A 27,808-nucleotide genomic window follows, 5' to 3' on the forward strand; every position below is an offset into this window, starting at 1 on the left:
CAACTGTCTGCCGCTTAATGACAACTTTTTTTTACAATTTCTATGGCTACGGCATATCAATTCCCCACCCCCCACCCCCCACCGCGTTCGGTACTTGCACTTGTCTTTTTTGCTTATTAGTGACAGGCTCGGCAACACCACCAGCCATCATGGGTGTATTTAATGTGTATTTAACGGACCTGTTATCACATCCTAATCCTAATTGGATGACTTGACCATGGGCATATGATTGAATCAATTCCCCACCCCCCACCGCGTTCGGTACTTGCACTTGTCTTTTTTGCTTATTAGTGACAGGCTCGGCAACACCACCAGCCATCATGACACTTCGCCAGTAAAACGGGACGCACAGGCGCATGCACCAAGAAAAACACGTGACGCATACCGCATCATATGACTGCAGGTTAATGTGATTGGATAGCCGCATAGATGCAATGCAAACAACTCACTCAAACAACACGCTCTAAACCAGTAGAGTATGGTTTAGGCTGCGAGACAGTACAGCAGCCACATATACGAAATTTCCGAACGAGAAAATAAAAAATTCACATTTTACGCCTGGGTTTTCAACGTTTACTCTAAAAATCGGGACAAATGGTGTCCCGACAGTACCTCGATCGGGACGCGGGACAAAGCCCCTAATATCGGGACGATCCCAATTTTATCGGGATGTTTGGTCACCCTAACTTAGTGTGTAGTTCAAAGTTATAAATAGGACTACTTTATTAGCGTAAGGATATTTAATTAAAAAAAAAAAAAACTAATAATTTTTTGCCCTAAACATGATTTATGCTTTTTTTCTTTTTCTTCAAATCCACTGGATTATAAATGCAATAAAGCCCTTCAGGGAGTCCGTATATTCAATGTAGGCCTGTTAGGCCTTATTGCATACTTACAAACACACCAGTAATAAAAGAAAACAGATAAAGGGAAAAATGCAGACTACATACATATCATATATCACATGGTTAAAGCTGTTTGTTGTGCTGCTTACTAATACATATTGTATTAGCACAACGTGTGATTGTGTAGAAATGGGTTTTTGCATGAACTTCGTAACCAAATTTTGGGAGATGTTTGTGGACCATCTGGAGTTACTCACGGACCACAGGTTGGGACCCACTGCTCTAAAGGGCAAAAGCAGTCACTTTGGGTTCGTTGCAGTTGAGACCAATTTTAATAGGCAGCTGGGGACCATTTTGAGCTGCTTAGTTCACTGCAATTGGTATTAACTTGCGTACTAGTTTGGTATAGTCCTCCGTACTAACCACAAGATCATCCCCCAGTTAGTAAGCTCCTTTTAGTTTGGTGCAATCGACCCAATGTCAAAAACAAAAACAAACGAATACATTATACATTACGGAAACTTCATTTGTAACAAAAACCATGCGGTACAGTTTAATAGCTACACGTGAAAACTACTACAATCTTCTGGATGGCATTGCAAAATTACTTGTGGATGCTTATTACCTTGTAAACTTGTGATGACTGTCAGTTACAGCTTAAATATTTTCCAAATTAATTATGCACTTATGATGGCTTTAACAACCTCAAAAGGCCTGTCAAGTCTTTAAATATCCATGAAATATGTTCAGATGTGTAGCACGTCATTTCAGCCTCAGAAAGAACACTCCCATTAAGCTTGTCAAACTGAGCTGAGAACATGCACCTTGGGGCGGCATAAACCCTGTTATTGGTCTCCCAGCGATTGTTGTTTACGCTTTTGCTGATACTAATACTAAGTGACAGCATCTATAATGTTATGACTATAAGCTTCCATACAAAACCAGTGTTTTCCACTAAACTAAAACTATTAACTGGCTTGTTTCACCAAGTTCTTCCAGGAATTTTATATTATGCCACTCTAAATTTACATTATGATAAGAATCTTGTTCCATATGTTGTATTTTTGTTTTAATTTTGTTCTGTGCTTTTCTATACCTTCTAGCTGTTCCAGAAAAACGCTTGAAAAAACCCCACTTTACACATTTTTTGCAGTGCAGTAGTATGCAGTCAAAAGAAAAAAACTGCACTCTAATTGCACTCTGCCGCAACCTAACAGTTCATGAAAACATTGTGCTTAAATGTCCCTGCGTCCTTCTGAGGTAAACTGCAGTCCTTAAGCCTAATGCCAATATCTTCATACAAATACCCATGCTATTAGAGAGAAATGCTTAAGTCATATAAAAGTTCATTAAGGCATGCATCTTTATACTTCCCAATGACATACAGCAGCGCTGTGGGGTTAGCACTTGGAAAAGCTGCATTCAGCATCAACTGAATTGCATGGGATTGCCAATATGACTCCAGCAATCTGGCTAAGAGAGACACCTCATTGTTACTTGGAAGTTCCTTTACAATGTCCAAGTAAACTGCCCACTCACCTTCAAGTGATTAACTCAAGTAGTAGGATGCTCTGTTCGTAATCACTAAATTTGTGGGAAAGTACATGATCTTGCTTGAGATCAAGGATGCTGGCTGTTTGTCTGTATTTAAGTAACCCTACAGTTTGTGAAAAACTTGACACTTTCAATTATCTGATGCATTCCTTTCATTATGATAAAGTTCAGCAAGTAATTATGATGCAATATTATATACTTCTGTTGCTAAAGTAGACCGTGATTCAAAAGTAAGCAAGGTCTCAATAATTGCCGTTGCTTATGATTGTATAACAATGTAATCTGCCACGAGTAATTCAGCCTGCAGCAAAACACTGAGCTCTGCTAAAATGTAAGTCTCATCCTCCATTTCGATTTCATGAGCAACAAATCCCTTTTAGTAAGCGACGTGACTGCTGTGATACTCAATGGCTTAGAACCATCGTGTTACAACAGGTTCTGGAGGTAATGTCGGGTTTTGAACATCATGGTCAATAAGGTAGTCAGTGAAACCATCACATTTGAATGGGGCTTTGTAGAATTTTTTTTTATTATTATTAGAGCACATAGATGGTTCACCTCAGTAAACAGGGGGTGCCAGCACTCCAAGTAATGCTGTTATGTGTGCTCAGCAAGTCACATGAATAGTTGGTTGAAACACAAACCAAACTGTTTTTGAATGACTTTCACCTGCACTTTGCATGATCTGACACGCAAAATACTACATTTGAACATTTTATTTCATATTTTTACAACAGTTTGTGAAACCGTAGCATAATTAACACGTTCAAACTCCGCTGTTTCTACGAGTTTGGCAGCGGCCTGGCATTTGTCTGAGAGCTGCATCAGCTGCAATAGAATATTCACCTAATATCTATTCAAGCTGTCTGTACATTCAATGATAGCCATGTACTGACCCTTTAGTTCAGCCATGTTATTGTTTATGCAATTCAAAGACGCAGGGGAGATGGATCCGCCACAATTGAGTTGCTTTAAGTATATAGCCCCATTTTTTATGTGCTCATTTAGGAACTTTCGCATTTTGGGATTGTCATTTTTTTTGAGAGGGATAATTGCAGTATAAAAATCTTCCACCCAGTCTTGACCCATTGTTAGCTGTTGTTAGCTGTTGCTTTGCTACCTTCCGTTTTTCCATGGCTTTTAATGTGGTCGGCTATGCGTTTTTGTTTAACATAGTCTAAAACCTTGCTGCAGACTGAACAGAATAACTTCCCTGCATCCACATGGAGCACATGTTTTACAAATTATTTTACCCGATCTTCAAGCTTAACCATGTTTGCCTCATAGGGGAGCTGTGGAAACTGAACAGCACAGTATCACAGCACACATGTGGCGACAGGAAAGCCTCACTATTGTGTGAAACACCCGACAGCTTTATATGTGAATTTGTTAAATATATAACTGCAGGTAAAATAAAGCAGGCTTGGCCTGCTGTAGATCTGTGTGTCCATATCGAAGACATCTATGCTTGCTTTAGCTTAGTCAATATTGACCTCAGCCATATTTACAGACGGGCTCAAGGCTTATTTTGTTTTACATTAAAAATATTTATTGACACTGAATACAAGCAAACTTGCCAGATAATGAATGCACTGGTTAACAATTAATCAAGAGCACAGTACTGAACCAGTACTTTACAAATGTGTTTTTTTTTTATCTGAGCCCATAAAAAAAGAATTGTTTTAAATTTAAGTTTCTTTGAGCATGTCTGTACAAAATCAAGTCCTTGATAGTAACCGTTTCCAAATAACTGTCAATAGAGAGAAACTTTAATGTTAAAATAAAAATGCCAAGATTGCAGCTAAAGAGTGAGAAGCATAATTGTATAATGTGTCATTCAAGTGTAAGAAAATCAGGTGAACTGTAAACAATATTTGTCATTAGACAGACAAGGCCTTTGGAGGCATCAGCTAACTCCAAAGTATGGCAGGCAGGCAGGTTGCCAGAAGGAAACTGGAAATCTGAAATCCTGAGAGGGATATGAACAAGACGGCTAAACAGAAGTTAAAACCCCACCCCAAAACAAAAAATAAATAAATATGACATTCTCCAGTCTAAAGCAGTCATTAGTATCATTATGTAGATAAGTTAAAAAAAAAAAATGCTTAATTACTTTTGACACAAGAATAGGCATTAAACTAACACAGCCCTTGACTTCTACTTGTTCATAAGACTAGACAGCCATTGAACTGCTTTAGTTCTTTCACACAAATTATATTTTCAGATGAACGTTAATAAAAAATAATTTCTCTGGTTTGCATTTTCTTTCTGATATAATCTGAAATTGCATCTCACTGTTCTGTTTCCACACTATTCACCAACAGCAAAAACAGATACATTCAAGGGAAATGTATTCGAAAAAAAAAATTCAAAAGATCATGTGCAGTATATTATAAAGATATGAATTAGGAGGTACTTGTATTAAGTTCCATGTGAGGTATTACTGTGAGGTATGTGAGGTATAACTATGTGAGATATTACTAATGTATACAATTCTCCAAAAATTCAGTTTATGCATGAAGCGATTAACTATCAACAGGTGAGATTTTAAAGTTTAATTAGCAGAAATAATTACAATTCTACAATACATTTTGTCTCATAGTGTTTAATTTTATGGAACTTAAAGTCTATTAATTTTAAGCAGATGTAAGAAGTAATTACCTGTAACACAAGTGGAGCAGATTTTAATAAGTAATAATCATGTTCCATTTCAACAGAGCAATGATTAATGATGTTCTTTAAAAACAGTTCACTATTTAATCAACACATTCTTCTAATCCGAGTCATTTACAACAGCATGTTTAAGAGTAAAACAAAGTTACATTAAGTACTTGATTGTGAGAGAATGAAAATAAAAATTACCTCTTTTCAAATGGCTGGAAAAGCTTTAACTTGTTCCTCTCAGCCATATGCTGTTCTGGCTTCTTAACTGAAGCTGTTCGTTAGGAAAAGAAAGATAGGTCATTGTGATTCTGGTGAATCTTTGACAGGAAACTTTTTACTGATAACCCACTGGATACACTACTACCACCTGCCAATCTCTCTCAACTTTAAGATTTGTACCTAATTAACAGGATCATATATGGGTCAAAGCAGTCCTCAAACAGCAGATACAAAATGATGCTGCAGCTGCTGTCATTACTGGAGCTCACAGAAACAGCAGTTCAAGATTAATGTCTGTAGCAATAGCCGATGACTTGTCCTCCACTATAACTACTGTACAGGTTTCACACATTGTCAGCTGTCTGGCCAAAATTGTATGTGTGACAGTTGCATCTGTATGTGACTTGTATACAAGTGATCTCAAATGCAACCGTTCAGGGGCCAGACCGAGAGCTGCAGGCTCGAAGGGTCGGAATGCTGTAAGGGCCCCCGCATGGCAAGCAGTGGCAAGTCCTATAACAGTTGCCTCGGCCACTGGTGTGCCAAGGCATCTATCACTATCTAGTCCCCGCCTCCTTTCATGAAGAACCAGAGGGGACAGTGGGTCAATTCCTGGGAGGGAAAGAGATCTATCTCTGCTCTCCCGAATCTCATCACCTCGGGCTGAAGCCTCCATTCTGAGGCACTGGTTACTCCCCTTGAGAGGTGGTCAGCTGCCCAGTTTGTCACCCCAGGCAGGTGTACTGCCTGCAGTGAGAGTAGGTTCTCGTGTGCCCAGAGCAAAAGCTTGCAGGCCACACGATGTAGACTGGGAGACCTGAAGCCGCTTTGGTGGTTTACATACGCCACCACTGTTGTATTGTCCATATGGACAAGCACATATCTACCACGAACCGCCTTGTGGATTCCTGCACACGGGGACAGCGCTGCAGCATCTCGTCCACTGCGGGACCAAAGGTATGCCCTGGTGTAATAGGAGCATCCAACAGCGATGCTTTGTCCCCATCAGGCACTCGTCCAGCGCAGTCAGGTTTCTACCTACTGCCTGCCCGTTCAGTTTTGACAGACAGTTCTTATTAACCAGCTGCAGCTCACAGCTGTTGTAACGAGGGCCTGTGACTGTCAGAGAGGGACCTCAGCAAATAAGAACATAAGAACATACTAAAGTTTACAAACGAGAGGAGGCCATTTGGCCCATCTTGCTTGTTTGGTTGTTAGTATCTTATTGATCCCAGAATCTCATCAAGCAGCTTCTTGAATGATCCCAGGGTGTCAGCTTCAATAACATTATTGAGGAGTTGGTTCCAGACTCCCACAATTTTCTGTGTAAAAAAGTGCCTCCTATTTTCTGTTTTGAATGACCCTTTATCTAATCTCTATTTGTGACCCCTGGTCCTTGTTTCTTTTTTCAGGTCGAAAAGTCCTCTGGGTTGACATTGTCAATACCTTTCTTCTTCAAATGTGTTAGTATTAATTAAACTAATAAAAATAACAGAATTATGTGATGTACATAAAAATACAACTTGCTCAACATCAGTGATTTTTATTTCTAGATATATTATTTAGCCATCTGTTGTAAATTCTGCAAGCGTGTTATACATTTCAGCATATACAGTATATTGTACAATTAAGTATGTAAGTATTCTAAGACAAAGGTTGGTAAAATATATTTTTAAAGGATTTAAGCCTACAGGGTATACTTTGCTGCTGTGTACATTAGGGATGTTCAGAAACTCGTACTTGGAAATGCCTTTAAGAAGTATTTAAAAATCACCAGGTATCAATAAATCCATTCATTAATGTGTTGATTTCAAAACAAGAAAAGCTGTCCTTCCCTCACGTTTATTATTGAGTACCAATCAATGACAATTCACTTCTGCACTGAGTGTTTTAAAAGCTGACTGGAAGAATATTTTCCCCTCTCCGGGGCGCTGACATTTTTACTGCCGTATTGGCGTACTGAGTCCGTAAACTGACAATGGAAAGCTCTAAATCCCATGTTATTTAAGTCTTATTTCCATTCCTTGCCCTATATAGTGTAGTGATATTCTAAATGCATTCCGTGTAAAATGTAGGAGACAATAAGAATAACCTAAGCATAGACTGCAGATAGACTGACAAACACAAAACACCCAGCTATTTATATATGTTCTGTAATATATTCATATAATAGAGTTTTGCTGATACACCACTTATCTGACAGGCCTTTACAAACACTGGAGGAAAAAAAACTGAAAAGTCAGCATATTTTCACATTGGTTCTTCCTCTGTGTAGCTATTAAAACCACTCCATATACAGTGAAACATGCTTCAAGTGACTGTAACAAAGGTCTTAGATACAAACAATTAAAAGCAGATTATTGAGTGGCCACTATAGACATAGTCAATACACACATTTCACCGTAACTAAAAAAATGTGTTTCTGTGAAAAGAAATCCAAAAAATGTCATATACTGTAGAAAAATCACTAGCAAGGAACAGGTTTCATAGCTCAACAGCAAAATGTACATCCATAGTGAATAACTATTCAGTGATTTTGACAATTGGTAATATCAGAAAGCAGCAAAGCAGTCATGTTTTAGAGCACTTTTAAATGATGTAATAACAATGGTTGTACATCAATACCTGCAATGTGCTACACCTAGACCAAAGATGCAACAATTAATAGATGAATCAATTATAGATGGCAATGGCTTTTAGCTTGCACATCTCAATTAAATATTAACTGAGCGATTTATCATTCTCGTTTTACCCTGTACAAAATCTGATTAAGAAATTGTTTGCCTATTCCACCTCTACAAAAAGACTAAAGCTACAGCTAGCAATTAACAGGGTATAATTAATAAAATGAGTTGTCCTATATAAAGGTTGTGTGTTATTGTGTGCAGTAGCTAATTAGCTAATTTGTACACCACAGTGTCTGTAGAGACAACAACAAAGCATATGCTTTAAGGTAAACAGATTTCTTTCTTTTACAAACTGTAGAGAGAACACCCACAGGAACCCACACACATCTACAGTTCTCAGACTTGGCTTTTCTCTCACATGGCATTTTTTTTTTTTTAAGGGATTTGACAATTTGATTAAAAGCAATTATCATCGCCAACGGTAACAGTACAAGCCTTTTCCCCCTTATTCCTTTGGATCTGATGACATTGAATTACAAAAAAGCTTTTCACTGGCTTTTATTGTATGCCTATTTTTGTCGACCTTAAATCATTCATACCACATCTGTTTGTTTACTACCTGTGTTTCCTATAAAAAAAAAGGATTTGTTCTAAAACTGTATTGTTCTATTTTAATTTCGGCACAAAGGTCCAAAAAGCCCAACTTTTAACCCTGTATTGACAAAAGCTGTTTATAGTAATATGCCCCAAATATTTATTAATAACTCCTCAGAGACAATAATGACTATTAACCAACGGCTTGCTACACATCTTAATGCTTGAACTCCAAAAACGTTTAACCAGGAGTTAATATTAGACATGACTGTCTTGGAAGGGAAGTCATCAAAATAAAAGACACCCAAACCAGCACCCGGACACTCAGAAACTAACTATATTGTCAACAATCTGTATTCATGTCCTCCCCAAAACTGCTGCTTTCGATGTATATCCAGTAATACACAGGTGTATAGTGTGTACATCAAAGCATTGCAGTGGCTTCAGTGGTTTTCTACTTCTTTCCATTAAACACAGTAAGTACAAACCATGAATATGAAAACAATTCATTAAGCACAATAACAATCATAACAGAGCATTGGAAACTAAAACAAGCAATGTCATTGGTTACCGACTGCATGGGTTGTTCATTTTCTAGTAATCCTCGGTACTTTACCTTCAGACATCTTTTAATTGCAATAACAACCTCAGCTCTGGGAGAATTAATAACCAGCAAGGTTTACAGTCCCAGTAGAGAATGATCCCCAAGAAAGACTCTTGGCCTTAATTGTAATGCTTAAATAAGTCTTTTTTTTTAATACAATTAATGCAATCACACAGGCACTCTCTCCAGTTTGAACTACAGCTCCCATAATGCACAAATGTGTGCTACGTGCATAACCAGCACACACTCCTTTCCCTTAAATGGGACCATAAAGATATTTTCACTCTTGGGGGTGGAGACCACATCAAACTTTGTGGTAGAAAAATCCAAATACTAATTTCAACAACTGAACGCACTGAGAAAGACTAAACGTTTGTCATGAGTTACCATTAGCATTACTACATATTCTATCTGGTTGAGGAAAAACCATTTCACCCCTGGTAAGTTCTAATATACTTTGTTGACTGAAGGGGTTCTTGCTAATGTTTGCTTGTATAAAGAAGATACTTCATTCAGTTTCTTGACTTAAGAATTAGAAACTAGTTGGGAGCCATGCTAATTTGTGTTGGGAAGAGGAAAATGGTGAACATAATTAGTGTTTTCTAGTTGCTTCTCTGAATAACACTTAACAGGTGTCCATGCCATACATCCAACTTAGCTAAGGTTCACAATACTTAAAAATAATGTCTATATGATGTCGTGATTAGAATAAATAATAATAATAATAATAATAATAATAATAATAATAATAATAATAATAATAAATACAAATAAACACTCCTAGACAGAAAAATAGTGCCAATGTTCTCTCACAAAAAAAAGAATAGCCCCCAGAAAGTTCTTTTTTTTTTTTAATTGCACATGAAGATCAAGAGGTTGCCAGCAAAGTGTTCTGAATTGAGATGAATGTAAAAAAAAGTCAGAGCTGTCTGTCACCTTGACTTAAACTGATCTGCAACCTTAGAAAACCACTCCAGCAAATCTTCAAAAAGACATGAATGAATTGTTCTTTAGAAGGTAAAAAGTAGCAACACATTAAAGTTAAAATCCTTACCAGGTCAATAAGACTCTCTTGTATTCTATTTAGAGTTGTTCGGAGTCTACTGCTGATTAGACCAAGCCCGGATGATTCATACTGCAAAAGAAAAAAAATAACAAATCCATAAACATCAGAAGGCAGGGTTTTTTGCAGATCTATCTAATCCTTACCCTTGTTTCATTTTGTATTTATTTTAGTCACCTCCCCTGCTCAGACCCAGACTGCAACATTTTTTTTTTAACATCTCAAATATTCAATACAAGGTGATATAAATATAGATATATAGTTTTTTTTTTATTTCTTGTTTTATGGGTTTACACAGTGCTGAAAACTACTGAGCATTCATCACACTGCTTCATAACCCTGACAGAGTACTTCCATCCAAATTGTTGAAATGATAGCTCAGTGAATTCTTTGTGATTTCAATGTCGAATTTAGAAAAACCTAGTGAAACTTAACAAAAGTGTTAGCATTTATATAATATTCATTTGAAAATCACCAGTCTATTGGAATATTTACTGTTCTGTTACATTATCAAAAGGTTTCTCATCTATAAAAAAAATGTGGTAAAGACCCAGAAATTCCAAAGCTCCTACAACTGACATTTGGAAATGTCTTTCACACACCACTACTTCTAAATGAGTTGAAAAAAACTACAGGAGGGCTAAGACGGTGAAGAAAGCACATACAAGGGGATCATTAAGGGAATCGCTGCATGAAAGCACAGCAAACAGTTTCTGACAAGTGACAAATCCTAGTTATAGCTAAGGGTACAAACCCCAGAATCTTACCGAGCAGACTGTCGTCTGCCTAGGAGTGCTTTGTTCTTTTCCAGGCACAGAAACTGATGGATTAGGCACATGCTTTGAAACATAGAGAAAAAGATGCAAGGACAACAATCAAAACAATAATTATGACTGTAAATCGGTATGTTATGAAAAGAAATAAATTAGACATGCTGCTCAAATTCATTCATAACACGTCATGCTGGCACCTGGCTGGGATCAAGGAGGTAAAGTAATCTTACGGAGTGAAATTGCGGCTCTCCGATCTTCTGCTCAAGGTTTTAGTTTGTTTTTTTTAATTCTGGTAACTGTTTTCAGTCACTCCTTTCAGCACAACTACAATACATGTAATTACTATTTTCAATGATAATTGTTAGTACGTTAAATCTGTGTATTTGGCTAAGGATCAGAACTTCTCATCTACACTGAAGATATTTTGAATAACATTCAGTTCAGTAATTAAGTGGGTATCATTGCTCTCTGGGGAACAGTAAGATCGATTTCATGTTGCAGCATCCATTAGCCACATAAGGGCCAGTGGAGGAATGTCTTGCCATGCTAAGGGATCTATAGTGGGCTCAATGGGGCCTAAGGGGAAATCATCTTTAGAAGCATGTAATTGTGGTGAACTTGGCGATTTCCAGTTTCTCCCACAATGCTTAATATATTTGCATGTGTTCTCACATCCAATAACTGCATGTGCTGCACATCCAATTATTTATTTGATTTATCAGTACCACTGAAGTACATAATGGGTAGAATAACTACTCTCATGCTGGTAAATAAATCCCTCAAGGGTAGCAAATTCTAATATTCTTAATACCCATTTCCCATTATCTTGCTTCCTTCTTAAAATACATTTCTGACAAATGAAACATAATGGAGGCTTGTGTGCAGCTATACATTATGTGACTGTACATTCCAAGGGAAATAATGATGTTGTTTTGAAAAAGGATGAAACTAGTTAATCATGGCTTTCAATCTGTGCTCCAAATCTAATGCTCTTCATTAAGATGGATAACCTACCAGGAGTGCTCATGCTTTTATATTTGGGCGAGAAAGCCTTTAGCCGGGGTATATATTTCAGTAACTCAGACCTCTAAATGATGCGACAAAGGGCTGCGCCATTAGGAAGGCTAATATAAGAATTAAAGGATATGTGCTACACCTCAACCTCACCATCTCAATTTTAAATATTACGTGTACAGCAGGAGGTTAATGATAACAGGCCTTCTTCAAATTGATAAAAACAATTAGTAACAAAACACTGAAATGTTACTTTAATGTTAGTAATTGTAAAAGGCCTTCAATGGAACACCCTCTCTTTTTTAAACTACATTCACCTTTTTAACCAGCTGAATTACTAGGCCTGCTCCAGCTACTTGAATATTTTTTTTTATAAACCCTTTACTTGAAATGGAAAACAAAATAAAATAAAACAAATACCACACAAATTAAAACTGAAACTCAAATGCTAGAAATAACTAACACAATCACTTTAAAAGCAATCAGGTATGTTGTTAGTTACATAAATAACATGCTCCTCTGTAACTTTTCTCACCATATCATTTCGGCCAAAGAATGCGTAGACTGCATACAAGTAGTAATCAAATAACTGGGACATGCAGTGGATCACATCAAAGGCTATTGGTTTCAGGATATTCATCATCTGCATGTACTTCCCTGAAACAAAGAAAACATTAAAAGAAAAGGTTACATTTTGTTCTTGTGTTACAGCAATTTCGAAAACCCTGAAACACATATTGTTTTAGCAGTTCCATTAGTGTACTCCCCAAGCTGCAGGAAAGGAAACACACTCAGTACCTCATAGGATTGTTTTCACTGTGTTTTCTGAACACAAGCAGACAAGGCAGGGAAAGACACTCACTTTGATTCAAAAGCTTTTGGAGGTTTGGATCGCATGTCATTCAGCTATGACAGAACACATCAACCTGGTAGAAAATACACCTGATTCATCACAGCAATATGTTTTACCAATTTAATTTTCTGCACAGTGGTGACTGAAAGGTCAAGAAAAAAGTCAAGCCAAGTACATGGTTGTCCTGCAAGAAAACTTGCTTCCTTCTGCTCTGACAATGTTCCCCAACTCTGAGGATTGGTTTTTCCAGCAGGACAATGCTCCATGCCACACAGCCAGGTCAATCAAGGTGTGGATGGAGGACCACCAGATCAAGACCCTGTCATGGCCAGCCCAAACTCCAGACCTGAACCCCACTGAAAACCTCTGGAATGTGATCAAGAGGAAGATGGATGGTCACAAGCCATCAAACAAAGCCGAGCTGCTAGAATTTTTGTGCCAGGAGTGGCATAAAGTCACCCAACATCAATGTGAAAGAGCATGGAGAGCATGCCAAGACGCATGAAAGCTGTGCTTGAAAATCAGGGTTATTCCACCAAATACTGATTTCTGAACTCTTCCTAAGTTAAAACATTAGTATTGTGTTGTTTAAAAATGAATATGAACTTATTTTATTTGCATTATTCGAGGTCTGACAACACTGCATCTTTTTTGTTATTTTGACCAGTTGTCATTTTCTGCAAATAAATGCTCTAAATGACAATATTTTTATTTGGAATTTGGGAGAAATGTTGTCAGTAGTTTATAGAATAAAACAAAAATGTTCATTTTACCCAAACACATACCTATAAATAGTAAAACCAGAGAAACTGATAATTTTGCAGTGGTCTCTTAATTTTTTCCAGAGCTGTATATATATATGAACAACAAAATACACGTCTAATTAGTTTAATAGTACTCAAACTATTAAAAATGAGATCTCATCCAACTGATTACTTCAGAGAACTCAATTTATTCTTAGTAAGTGTCAAGGAAATCCCTCCTGTTCTCTAGTAACCCCTAATCGTATGGTGATAATAAGAAAACACCCATTTAAAAACACCACCAAATACTTTAATGAAGTTGATTAGACATCTGCAAATAAACAGGAAACACCACCTGCAGTCTAAACCAGAGAATCTGATTTCTGAAGCCTAACCAGGATGTACTATGCAAGAAGATAACAGACTAAAACAAAGTATATCTTATTAAGGTAGATTAATGCAAACCAAATCTGGGCTATCCTGCACTGAGCTAGCCCATTTGATTGTGCTGGCCTGCAAGCCATTCCACAACTTAATTAGGCCTGTCAGCTGTATTTTCTGTAGAGACAGTAACTGATGTATCAAATAAATAAATAAATAAATAAATAAATAAAAGGCTATGTAGATTACAAAAACACAGTAAAAAAAAGTTATTTGTTTGGATGTATACTGCTGAGAAGGATTTTAAATGTTTTTGTGATTGTAAAACCATTCAGAGTATTGACATTCAGCAGTTGGTGTCCTGAACTAACACCTCACAACTGAAAAGCTTTTTAAAATATGATACCCTTAACCTTTACTTGAAAAGCACCATAAAATGCTGGCAAACAAACGTGTATGTCCTTTAAAATCGATTTATCTACGTGACTTATGATTTATGACTTTGTGTTAGAAATACTGATCAATAGATATTTTGTGCATAGGAGAGAAAATTATAGTACAATTTGTATTGGGGGTACATCAGACACTACAATCTGCTGTTAATATAGTTGAGGTCCATGAGAAAATAAATGTAGGGGTTGGGAGACAGACACCACCAGCATCGCCTTAATGCTGAGAAAGAGTTGGTTATTGGTTTTCTCCATTTTAGCATAAGTCCTAAATTCTTTGAAAAAAAATATGACCTTTCATATGGAGCTTTGTAACGCAACCTAATGCACTGGAGCTTATTAGTGTCATGTGATCAAATACAAATTCACCAGATTTCAAGCAGCTACCATGAACTGAGCAAACAATGTCGAGCCCGCATTTCTAGGTGGCAGTCATGTGATATACCAGGCCAATGCCTGTGGAGCTAGATTACTTTGTTATGCCACCTCAAAACATTACATTACAGCACTGGCTGATTTGATTGAAACTGCTTCTGGGTGAGGGTGTCTTACTGGCAGTCACTGGCATACAACTACCACCAACAAAACACTGCAAAGCTGACATCATTCCTCATCCATGTGGACCTTTAAGGCATTTATTCAAGCCATTACTACAGTTTCACTACTCCAACAACCTTTTTGCTGGCCTCATGAGATTTAACCTCAAGAAATTATGGGCCATATTTCTAAAGCATTTACTTCAGCCTTTTTAAAAAGTAGAAAATTCAACTTTAATTTTCTGATACAAAAATAACTGGAGGGTGTTTATGACAATTACATTAACACAGTAAGATACATTTACAGTATATACTTAATTGGACGGTTCTAGCTTGTGAAATTACTTGGTTCCTTTTTCCTTTCAAAAAATGGGCAATTCAAGATTGGAGAAAAAGCTTTGAAAATATCACTCTGTTACAAAATGCTTCAGCCAATTGCTGACACACAGTAGGTTCGGAAGCCACATATAACCAGTGCTACATGCACTACATGGGTACCCATTAAAGGATTGATTTGAAGAATGCATTGTTGACATCAAAGCTGTCCTTGGCTGGGGTCCAACATATATCACAGTTGTAGGTTCATATACACAAGCTTCGACCTTATGGTTGTCAAACAGTAAACTTTTGTCTGTTCCATCACATATATTGATGTCCAACAATGTGAGCTTTAGCTTTCTGTGCTCCAGGGCAATGGAACATGCTACCATGCAAGATTTTTTTTTTTTTTTTTACCAGATAAGATGTTTGAAACATTTTTAGCATCAACTAGATGATGAAAGCACATCATTGCAGTGCTGAAAGTTAGCAGTGGCTTTTCTTTTTAACCAGGGTCTTGGCAGAGATGCTTGGTTTCTTAATCTAATATACTAGGATATATATATATATATATATATATATATATATATATATATATATATATATATATATATATATATATATATATATATTTCTGCTACTACAAAATAGCAATTTAAAGTTTGTGATTGCAGCCAATTACAAAATTAACAAACACAAAGACTGAAAAATGGCTTTGAGGGGATAACTGCCAAAGTTACTTGGAAGACTAAAACATTACCTTCAAAAAAGACATAAAGCAGTATATTTAAAAAAACAAATAGTACTACATTCCTGTGTATGTCTTGCCTTACAGTAATAAACCAGAATAAGTGGTGTTATATAAAGTGTAAGTTATGAAAATTGAGTTTTCATAACTTACACTTTAGGGGGGCAGCAGTGTGGAGTAGTGGTTAGGGCTCTGGACTCTTGACCAGAAGGTCGTGGGTTCAATCCCAGGTGGGGGACACTGCTGCTGTACCCTTGAGCAAGGTACTTTATCTAGATTGCTCCAGTCAAAACCCAACTGTATAAATGGGTAATTGTATGTAAAAATAATGTGCAAAAAAATAATGTAATTGTATATAAAAATAATGTGATATATTGTAACAATTGTAAGTCCCCCTGGATAAGGGAGTCTGCTAAGAAATAAATAATAATAATAATAATAAATTAAAGTACAGAAATGGTACACCTCATGGATGGTCATTTCCATCACCTTTCAGTTAATGATGGGATTGTTTTACTCACCAACAAGCCTGATTACATTCAAGGTAGTGTTCGTCAAGATGGGTGCATTCACCTTATTAAGGCTATAATCTGACTTCTTCCTGCTCCTGAGGGTATCTCGAGACACACTAATTGCAAAAGCAGAAACATAATTACAGCAGGCCAAGTGGTAAGGCTAAAGGAGTCGCGGGGTGGCGGGGAATTCATGAGCTGGTTCAGCAGTCAAAGGCATAAGGCTACAGCTCTGTTAATCTGCCAAATTAATTTCAACTTGCATGCTAGCCATGTGGCTGTTAATTCTTTTAGTTCTGTCAGTTCATTTGACAGGCTGTTAAAGGAAAGAAAAACTGTTAGAACAAGAAAGCACCAAACTGTGACACATCAGTGAAGAGATCATAACTGTTGTATAAGCATTTTAGAAAAAAGAAACCCAGAGTCATCATAAGGCCTATTATAGAACGCTTACCAGTAGATTTGAAAGTGTTTATCTAGCACACCTTCTATTTACCTTATGACAGTGCACTGCATGCTTATGTATGAGAAACGAGAAAGCTATTAAAACTAAAGAGTGTGTTTCCTAATCCGTAATTATTATGTGTGTTGAAGCAGGAATACTCAATAACTCTGGCCTTTAAGATATTAATAACTGTTTTCAAGTATAAATGTCTGCCTGAAAAGACTTTTCAGGGGTCACTCTACATCATGTTGTTTACTATGCAGAACACATTACCTGCTAAACAAGAAACATATAGTGACTTTGCACCTTCTGTTTTGTACTTCTGTTCTTGCAGGTGGCATTATTATCACCCAGTGGCTTCGTTTAATTCAGGTTAGAGGACTGTAATGTCGTGCAAAAGTGTGAGGAAATAAGAGCAACTGAATTACTGACATCAGCCAGACATTTTGTGAGTCAGTAACTGGATTAAAACTAGGGAAACCTACAGTACATACTGTATGGCAGTCTGGTATGACACAGGGCATTTTGAACAGATTACACACAAAGACTTGGGTAGGACACAATACAATGATTAAAAAAAAAAAACACACACACACACACAAAAAAAAACAGGAAGGATAATAACAATATTCCCATTTTATGAAAACAATAAACAAGTTGCAGATATTGTAGGAGTCGTTCAGAATAAGACTTGCAGCATAGCTATGACAAACCTTTCATCTTTATGTTGCAAGAAGCTACATTTATCACTTCTAAAAAAAACACAGTGCCCAGGAGCTGTTCTCCAAAAAGAGCAAGGCTTTATTTCATTCTTTTGGAAAAAAAGGGGTTCTTTAAGGTTGTAAAGACATCTTCAGATGATAGTTGCTAGCTTTCTGAAAGAATAAAAACTGACAATTTTCCAGCAGCTGTAATTGTTTTTCTATGCCTACCAGGCCTCTGAGCTATTTCTTTACCAAACTGCAATGCCAAGGCAGCAGACAACATATTCCATTATTTATCGGCATCTCAACATCACAATGGGAGTTACACAGCATCATTTTACTCTCTCTTCCACGTGTTTTCCCATTTTCAATTTCAAATAACACACTTGAATTTACAACAATTTATTAGGAAAAATGCAAGCTGCCAAACTTTGTTACTTAAATATGGTATCTAACTGTACTGATGGAAGATCCTAATGATGACGTCTGACTTGTTTAAACACTGAATGGCTTGACCAAATAATCTCACTTGACAGTGCAGCGTGTCTTTTTTTATTAATACTATGTTTGCTAGACAAACACATTCATCATAATCTGTGTCTAAATTAATTTCAATCTAGTGATAAGACACACAGATGTTAACAGGCACATGATTTAACCTTGTAATGTACAGTGCATGTAGAAATGAAAATGGCATTTCAGATGGCATTGTTTGTAAGCATGAAGTAAATGAATTAATCAAAGAAAACTGCAGTGTTGTGACTGTAAAGAGTATATTGAAGTTGTGGTCTTTATCCTGAATATGGCCAGTGGTTAAAACAATGTAGCAGTGAAACAAATAATGCTTAATCACTTCAACACCATGATGTACGCACGTATGTCAAATGAAAACCCACGTACGTCAAGTTTCCCATTCTATTCTATGATCGGTTTCTCAGTCTAGCATTTCAGGTTTCATTCTCTAAGGCAGTGCTAGTGCTGCGGAATGTGCAATGAAAGTCAGGGGAGGGTCAGGTGACATTTTTATCCAATTGCGTGTCATGTAGCAATTCCAATCTACCTGTGGACGTTTAGAAGACAGATATATTGCAGGAAGACATTCAACTTTTACGAGTATATATAAAACAAAAAATAATAATTTAAAACACTATATATACATATACATATATATATATATATATATATAGTGTTTTAAATTATTATTTTTTGTTTTACTATTAGTTTTACTTGTTTAGTTGTAGTTTATATAGTTTTTAGCGAAAGCTAAACATGGCAACGTACGTGGTCTTTCTATAATGAGCAACAGGACTGAAGATGGTTCGGAGGATTTCGATACCAGTGACAGTGATGCTGACTTATCACTCAGAGATTATGATGAAGAGGATGTGGAGCCAAGAACAGTACAAACTGTACAAACAAAAGAGCATGCAGCTACTTTACAGGTAAGCCAGCTGCAAACGAGAAGCTGTCTGGTTTGAAATGGCAGTGCTGTGACAAAATACTATCAAAACACAGCACTGGGTACAGGCAATGCGGCAGCCAGATCCATCACAATGCCTGCGCAAAGTAGCTGTGTACACGCATTTGTGACTATTCCTCCAACACAAGGGAATCGGAGACCGCAAAAAAGGTACAGGGTCTGCTACAAAATGAAAACAAAAGAAAAGACACAAGAAAAATGTGCAGCGATTGTGAAGGCAACCCAGGGTTGTTGTATTGAACATTTCAGTAAATGGCACAGTGTTTTGATGTTGTTTGATTTTTATTTGATTTTTCTTATTGTTTACTGATTATTATTGTTGTTAGCAGCGTTTTTGTTTTCATTGTTAAACTTTTTTTTCTTAAAAAAACGTGTTTTTATCTCTATATTGAAAACACAGTTTAGGTCATTCATTTGTGTTTTATTCATCATATGTCAACATTTTATAGCAATTACAGGTTTGAAAACATTATTATCATTATTTTCAAAATCCGGTACCTGGGAAGGGGTTTCATTTTTACATCTGGAGCTGAAGTGGTTCATGGAATACAATGATAAAGGAAGAATCAAAAATGCTAGTTGGAAATCAAAAATTAAGACAGTAACTCAAAGTGTTCAGTTAATCCTACAAAAACGTAAAAAATCACCAGGCTTCTAAGCTTTCCAACGATACCGCCCCTTTCAGTCTAGCTGCTACAATGACGGAGCAATAGACTCAAAACCTAGGACTATATAAAAGAAGGATAGGATAGTCAATCCTGTGATGCAGTTCGGTACTCAATTACAGGCGCCATTTGTGGAGCCCACTCAGTACTGAATACATTGCGGTGATGCTGTGTTGCAGCGCCAGGATATACCGGTATTTTTTTTAATAAGAATACAAAATATCGTTAATATAAAGTGACTGACTGTTATTTATGCGAATTAATGCTTGATTATGTGAAGAAACATTTTGTCAGGGCAAGCGCGAATACGTTAAAAGCACTGCGAGTGCACTGTTAAAGTGCTCTATGGACTCCAGAAATGGCTCCACTGTTTACTAACTCCGACCACTTGTGACATAATTTTCCTATAGTTCTTTATATAGTCCTAGCTCAAAACGAAACCTAAGCTGTGTACTCTGTCACATGATGAGAGGCTTAACTTCAGGCATTCGTAGTTCCGGCTAGGAGTCCCACATACACAAACTGGCTGCGTCCCAAACCACACCCTTGCTCACTTGTTACCTTCCCTTGATGGGCCGAAGTACTATGTTCGCTATCTTAAGGGTTGTCCCAATTCCTTAGGGAACGAGTGAAGGGTGTTTTATGTGCCCTTCACTGCACTCTTCAACTTAGTGTACAAAACAGTTGACGTCTGTGGAAGTGTTTTTGTGCTGAAGTCCCAGAACTCTTTACGTTAAAGACAGAGACAAGTGGGAACAACTTGCAAATATGGCAGACGCGGCTGAACATAAATATAATGTAAATGTAGTTAACTAGGAAATTGTAGATATTGTTACGTTATTTAACAAGCAAATTATTTGTGAAATGTATGTTGTATTGAGTCGCTTAGCTAATAAAACTAATCTTTTAAAGTACAGCGAAAAATCTTTTCAGTACATACTGATTGCTGGAATTAATTATCTATCAATTAATTAATTAATGTACTAGATAGGTAGCTACAAAACTAGCAGGTGATATAAGTGAGCAATATATTTCCAAATTATTATTATTTATTTATTTTTTTTACGAAATACAGGGACAGAGGAAGAGACCCCAAAACTGATCTAGCTGCATGCGGCAAACGATGTCCTCTTCACGGGAGAAAGAAATGCTGCAAAGCTGGGCTAGGAGTGACATTTGAAACTTTTATGTAGCCTGCACACTTTTATTATTTCCATTATATGTTTTCACAGTGATTAATAAATTAGTGTAGAACCTTTAGCCATTTCGTAGTGATACTGAACATAAAACAAAATATATTACCTATTGGATTTAAAGTAAAATAGATATCTTATGATTTATAATATTATTTAAAACAAACAAAAAAAAACATAAATATTAGGCTACATTATGAAGTACATGTTCGTAAGCTGTGGCAAAGTTTTTATTTTATTAACCAATATCAAAGTTTTTTAAATGATCTCAAAGTTTTAAAATAACCATATACATGTAAAATGTTCTAAATACCTCTTGTTCGCTCAGTAGGGCAATAGCTCGGTGAAGATGTCTCCTACTTGCCGAAATCCTTGCCACAGTTCTTTGGAACAGGAATAGTGCAAATGCTACAGCCATTCTTCCAAACTACTATCTGACAACAAAAGATTGCGTAGCTTCTTGCTCCGTCAAAGGTAAAGGCGCTGAATGATAATGCTGAAGTGCATCCCATTTAACGCTTTTAGTTCAACCCTACACCCTACTCCCTCGCTCACCCAAGTGCACACTCTGTGACGTCAGTAAAACGTCACGCAAAGTGAACACTTGTCGAAGGGTGTAGGATGCAAGGGAATGGTTTGGGACGCAGCCACTGAATATGTCTTTGGAAAGCCCCAAGTCTACTTTTAAACCAGGTAGGTGGCTTTTACAGTGCCTGAGTAATATGTGCGTAACCTTAGGTGCGCTGTCGCCCCAAAATGAATAGGGCTGAGTTTTAAGAGTTAAAGCAAAAGTCACCGCTTGCAAAACAACACCTAGACTTATCATATATTTTTTTTCCAAAACTGTTTACTTATACTGCAGTGTACTGAATTTCTATAACGCTTAAAGATAGCTGCCGAGAATCACGTACAAGAGACTAAAGTCACACGGCACTTAAAATATCCAGCACTACTTTTTTTCTTTTTTTCTTTTAACCAGAACTACTCAGAATGCACCTCATAGTGCTTTCGTCACTGACACCCACTTCCTTATAGATTGCCTGAAATGCTACAACATTCTAAATTGGGTGAAAAATACAGTAGCTTGGCAACTTTGTAAAATTACTGACACTACAGTGGCAGCTGCGGATACTTGAGGGCTGGAGAAACACCATTTCTACTGCAAACATTAAAACAAGCTGAAAGTGTTACATATGCAGCTGTCAATAAACTAAATCACACATGCAATACGTTTAGAGGATGTCTACCTTTTCACAGGAGCGTCTCCAGTTTGCTCATCCACATAGTCTCTCTTGAGTTCTTCTGGAACATCACTGTCACTATCATAATCCTGGTAGGCACATTTCTCCAATTCATCAGACTCATACTGTGGACAGAAACATTACATTCACCCATGCTCAATTACTGCAGTGACCACAATGCTTAGAAGAATACTTTACTTCAGTTATAGGATATTTATAAGTGAAAAAATATTCTAGAAATTTGTAGTAAATTAATAAAAAATAAAAACTGAAATAGCTTGGTTGGATAAGTGTCCACCCCCCCTGGTAATAGCAATCCTAAATTAGCTCAGGTGTAACCAATCGCCTTCAGAATCACACAGCAAGTTAAGTGGCCTCCACCTGTGTTAAATTGTAGTGATTCACATAATTTCAGGATAAATTCAGCAGTTCCTGCTGGGTAGTGCATTTCAAAGCAAAGACTCAACCATGAGCACCAAGGCACTTTCAAAAGAACTTTGTTTATAAGGCACAAATCAGGGGATGGGTATAAAAAAATATCATAGGCCTTGAATATCCCTTGGAGCACGGTCAAGACAATTATTAAGAAGTGGAAGGTGTATGGCACCACCAATACCCTGCCTAGATCAGGCCATCCCTCCAAACTGGATGACCAAGACTGGTCAAAGTGTTCATGTGACAACAATATCCCAAGCACTCCACAAATTTGGCCTGTATGGTAGGGGCCAAGAAGGAAGCCATTACTCAAAGCCCACACTGAATCCCGTTTGAAGTATGCAAAAACACACTCAGGAGATTCTGTAGCCATGTGGCAAAAAGTTTTGTGGTCTGACGAAACTAAAATTGAACTTTTTGGCCTAAATGCAAAGCGTCATGTTTGGTGCAAACCCAACACAGCGCATCACCCAAAGAACACCATCCCTACTGTGAAGCATGGTGCTGGCAGCATCATGTTATGGGGATGTTTCTCTTCGGCAGGGACTGGGGCACTTGTCAGGATAGAAGGGAAAATGAATGGAGTAAAGTACAGAGAAGTCCTTGAGGAAAACCTGCTGCCCTCTGCAAGAAAGCTGAAACTGGGACGGAAGTTCACCTTTCAGCATGACAACGATCCAAAGCACACAGCCAAAGCTACACTGGAGTGGCTAAGGAACAAAAAGGTAAATGTCCTTAAGTGGCCCAGTCAGAGCCCCGCACGAAATTCAAATCGAAAATTTGTGGCATGACTTGAAGATTGCTGTCCATCAACGCTCCCCAAAGAACTTGACAGAGCTTGAACAGTTTTGTAAAGAAGAATGGTCGATTATTGCCAAATCTAGGTGTTCAAAGTTGTAGAGACCTATCCCAACAGACTCACAGCTGTACTTTCAGTTTTGTATTTTTAATATATCATTTTTCTCAATAAAAACTTTTTTCCCCTTAACAGTATGGAGTATGGTGTGTAGATAAGTGGGAAAAAAAATCCTCATTTAAATGCATGAAACTCTGAGGCACTGACACAACAAAATGTGAAAAAAGTTCAAGGGGGTGTAGACTTTCTATAGGCACTGTATTTATATATTATATATAATTCATTCGAGGTTGGCACAGGTACCTGGCTGGTTTTAAATTACCTGACCGTGTCTCTTTTCACTACCTGGGTATCAATTATTAATTTGAGAAATGCAGAAAATATGACAATGCAGTGTAAGCGTGGGTGTCTGGCCGGCATAAGAAAGACAATGTTAAAACAAGCTTTGCATTACGCATTTTCTTAACTAACAGGATATCGGTGTTTTACGAAAAATATGTCAATGAAAACTCTGTGAACCATTACTACTACTACTACTACTACTACTACTACTACTACTACTACTACTAATAATAATAATAATAATAATAATAATAATAATAATAATAATAACAACTGTGTGGCTTCCAATAAGGAATGCTTTAACTACAGTTTAACTGCATTTCACGTGTAAATGTTAATAAGCGTGTTTATCCTTAACTATAAATATTGCAAGGGATCAGGTCAGTTGTTACTGTGGATTCGAAGACGGCAGAAAGTAGTGGCTGACGGGCGATTTTATGGTTAGCAGTGGAGTAGTTCACCTTAATGATAATGCAGGCAGCCTTTTTTTATTATTGTTTTTTGCTGTGTCTGGCCTGTCATGTTGTATATATCTTGTGGGTTTACAGTTCTGTATAAAACCGCTTACCATGAACTGCGTTATATGCATTTGTTATAGTATTAAAGCAGCTGTTTGAGAATACCCTTGCTGTAAAAACTACAATAAAGTTAAACACGAAGAGCAAGTGAGCTGCTTAACTGAATGAATTCCCATCCTTTTTTTTGATCCCAGCTATGTCCAAAGACAACACGCATCTGCCCTCCACGATAATAAATATAGTTTGTAAACTGGATGTCATAAGCCAGCTCGGCACAGGGTATTTTGCTTTATTACAGCAGCTTAGATTCACTCGTGTAGCAGTTCTCTGCGCATGGAAACCACATTTTCACAAAATGACACTAGTAACCTTCAAAAACAGCACGAGTACTTTACGCATAGTTCATTTACATATCAACCCCCACCTTTCCCATTCATTTGCATGACGTCGGGTGAAAAGCCCGGTTTACTCGAGTAAAATAAACTGAGCGAATGGAAACCCAAAACAGCATTTTACACGAGACATTTTTCTCGTGTAAATGTGTCGAGTTAAAAACAAACTTGCATGGAAACCCCATGATTGTATTCAACCTGAGATGTTTATTATTTCGATGTTTCCAATACTTAAAAAGGCTACACAAGTTTACAGATCTGAAGGAACTAGATGTATGCGTACTATATAGTATTTAAATATGTATCATGCACTTAAAACATGAATATATGTGATTTTTTATTTTATTTATTACCCGGTTCCAGATTTTCTACCCATGCCGATCTCTCTCTCTCTCTATGCGTACCTAAGTGTGTGTGTGTGTGTGTGTGTGTGTCAGTTACATACCTGAAAAAAAGACAGCTGGTGCCTTCATCATGCTCTCTTAAGCCAGTTCTTCCTTGCTCATTGTGTTGTATTGTGGCCCTACGCTTCTGCTTATCCATTTGAACATCAATCCGGGTTTGTCCAAAAGTTTTGCCTAACAGTGGCTTGCAAGTGACTTTGGGAAAGCTCATGTTTTTGTCAAAAAATTGTTTGGCCTGCCTCCAACGTTTCGTCCTGTAAACGTAGTACGCAAGGGCCCGTCCTGAGCACAGCGTATGGAGCTGCTGCTCCCTGTCAGAGTGGAAAGGAGGGGTTATCAACGCAGCCAGGTTCCTCCCTACAGCCTGCCCACTGAGCTTTGACACGTGGACCAGGTTCTTATTAACCAAGCACAGCTCATCCATCTGTTGTGGAGAGGACCTGTGACTCTCAGAAAATGGCTTCAGCAAATGGGACTGGTAGGCAACCAGAATGCTATTATAACTGCCTAGCTGTGCGGCGAATGCACTGGCTGCAAAGGCACGCTTGAGGATCACCTCCGTTACCTGGCACTGCTTGTTAAATTAGTTGTCTGGACCATGGCGGCAACTAAAGTCTCCACCGGCAGAAAATAGGCCAGGCCCAGCTTCTCAGCATCATGCACCCTATATAGGGTATCCATCAACTGGGGAACAGCAGGACTTGTAGCTGGATGATCCCAGGATGACTGGATCTCAAAAAGATAATCCAGATAAACTAGCAGGATACATGAGATGCGGTAGGATCGTCCTCAAAAATCGAATGCCTTGTTTCGCCTTCTGTAGGCCAGGGTTCGTGCTTGATCAGCGGTAGAAGCTCTGCCGACAGGGGGAGTTTAACTGCTGGGGAAGTACTGTCAGACTCCACATCATCCAACGGGCTGCAATGGACAGTATGTCCTCCTGTGACGCCAATCGGGAAACAGCTGCCCAGAGCTTTTCTACCTGCTCTGAGTCCGCAGATTGCTTGGAATGGTGACTCTAAATCTTCTTCCTCAGGGGAGGAGAAGGAAGATGAGGAAGACCATGGGCTACTTTCCCAGGTGCGTCGTCTGGTCTCCCTTGGCACAGAGCGATAGGGTGAGGACGTAGCCACCTCTTAACAGAGGGTGATGGGGAAGAAGGCTGTGCAGGAGTAAGGGACGCAGTGCTCTGTAGAGCTGCAGGAGAGACATTTCTCAAGCGTGCGCTTGGAGAAAGGTTCACAAAACTCGCAGAAACTGCGGTTAGCCAGTGCTTCCTAGGCGTGCTCTGTCCCCAGGCAGGAAGAGCATCTGCCATGCCTGTCCTCAATAGGCAGACTGACCTTGCATGTCTCGCAGGGATAAAACCCAGGCCTGATGCAAGAAGCAAGCAATGCAGAGTACAGTATACAGATGTACAGGTGCTGCCTCAATCTGCTTATTGATAGCAACCGGTCGGGTCAAAACCTGAATTAGACTTGTTTAGTACCGGACCGGGGATGTGAGCACCGGTCCGTACCGGGCCACGGGTCGGTACCAGGTCGGTGACTTTAGCACCGGGTGGGTACGAGAACGGCACCTGGATGGCATTGGAACGGTACCGGTATGGTACGGGTCCACCGGTTTGCAGTCACCGCAGGTAGCAATGTACAGGGATGCCCACCTGTACAGGCCACTGGCAAAACCACTCAGTCAGTACCACAGACAAGACTGAGGGAAGCCTGCTTGTTAGAGGTACTAACAGCCTTCGCAATGGTGATGCAAAATCAGTCACCAAAACGGCAGCAAGATACTGTGGATGAGATTGCAAGCAACAACAACCAAAGCGCTATCTTGGTTCTGCACAGTGCTGCTGAGCCTGCGTGTAGTATCTGAAAAAAACACAGAAATATATACACAAGACGAAATTTTCTCCACAAAAAACAGTAATTAAACAATTACAGTTAATAATAGAAACGAGAAATAAATTAAAAACGAGAAATAAATTAACTCCAGCTGGAGCTATGCAGCCTGGGGGGAGAGCATAAAGTCAGCCGACTCATGCTGCTGGATCTCTGGGAGGAAGTGACAAGCCACTGGCTTCACACAAAGCCACAGTGGGATGTAACAACAGGCTGCAGTGCATAATATATGCGAAAATAGTAATACTAAAACAGTGTATAATAATATTGCTTAATATTTGTGTAAAAACAATAAATTGCGATAAAAACTGTGATAGGCAACAACTACTTACCTGAACCAGGCTGTCCTGCCAGGTCAGTCTTGAAAGGAAGGTCTGTGAGCGCAGCGCTTATATGCCCTCGGGGGCGGGCCATGACTGCCTCACAGGCTCTGCAAGCAGCTTTGATATATCTTATTCAGGTTTCGGGTCTTTAAGACATAAATACCCATACGGTAACGATTACATTTCGTACTTGAGAGGGAACGCATGGCACAGTGAAAAATAAGCACGCACGTCTGTGTTAATCACTTTAAAAAACAATGTTCTTGATTAGTACCTTTTTTAATTTTATTTTGTTTTCACTGCAGGTGCCATAAACTAAAAGCAGTTGTTTACATTATTTTGACAAAAGGTATTTAGAGTGTGTCGCGCGACATGAAGTGGCTGGAAACTAGGACTTTTTAAGGATTTTAAG

At 38.1% G+C, this 27,808-nt stretch overlaps 1 protein-coding gene across 3 annotated transcripts in view; it reads right to left on the minus strand.

Annotated features, from left to right (window-relative positions):
* The window catches only part of vps50 (VPS50 EARP/GARPII complex subunit), a 164,146-nt gene that overhangs the window by 31,268 nt on the left and 105,070 nt on the right, over positions 1–27,808 (minus strand). For 2 of the 3 annotated variants that reach the window (XM_059012400.1, XM_059012389.1), the window contains 5 exons: positions 22,232–22,350; positions 16,507–16,613; positions 12,493–12,614; positions 10,938–11,009; positions 10,162–10,242 (listed from right to left, as the gene is read on the minus strand). In XM_059012400.1, the coding sequence (XP_058868383.1) occupies positions 10,162–10,242; positions 10,938–11,009; positions 12,493–12,614; positions 16,507–16,613; positions 22,232–22,350 (501 nt within the window). The remainder of the gene's footprint in view (positions 1–10,161; positions 10,243–10,937; positions 11,010–12,492; positions 12,615–16,506; positions 16,614–22,231; positions 22,351–27,808) is intronic. The other variant, XM_059012390.1, reaches the window with a different exon arrangement.

Source organism: Acipenser ruthenus, chromosome 3, assembly GCF_902713425.1.
Source record: "Acipenser ruthenus chromosome 3, fAciRut3.2 maternal haplotype, whole genome shotgun sequence".
Classification (NCBI taxonomy): domain Eukaryota; kingdom Metazoa; phylum Chordata; class Actinopteri; order Acipenseriformes; family Acipenseridae; genus Acipenser; species Acipenser ruthenus.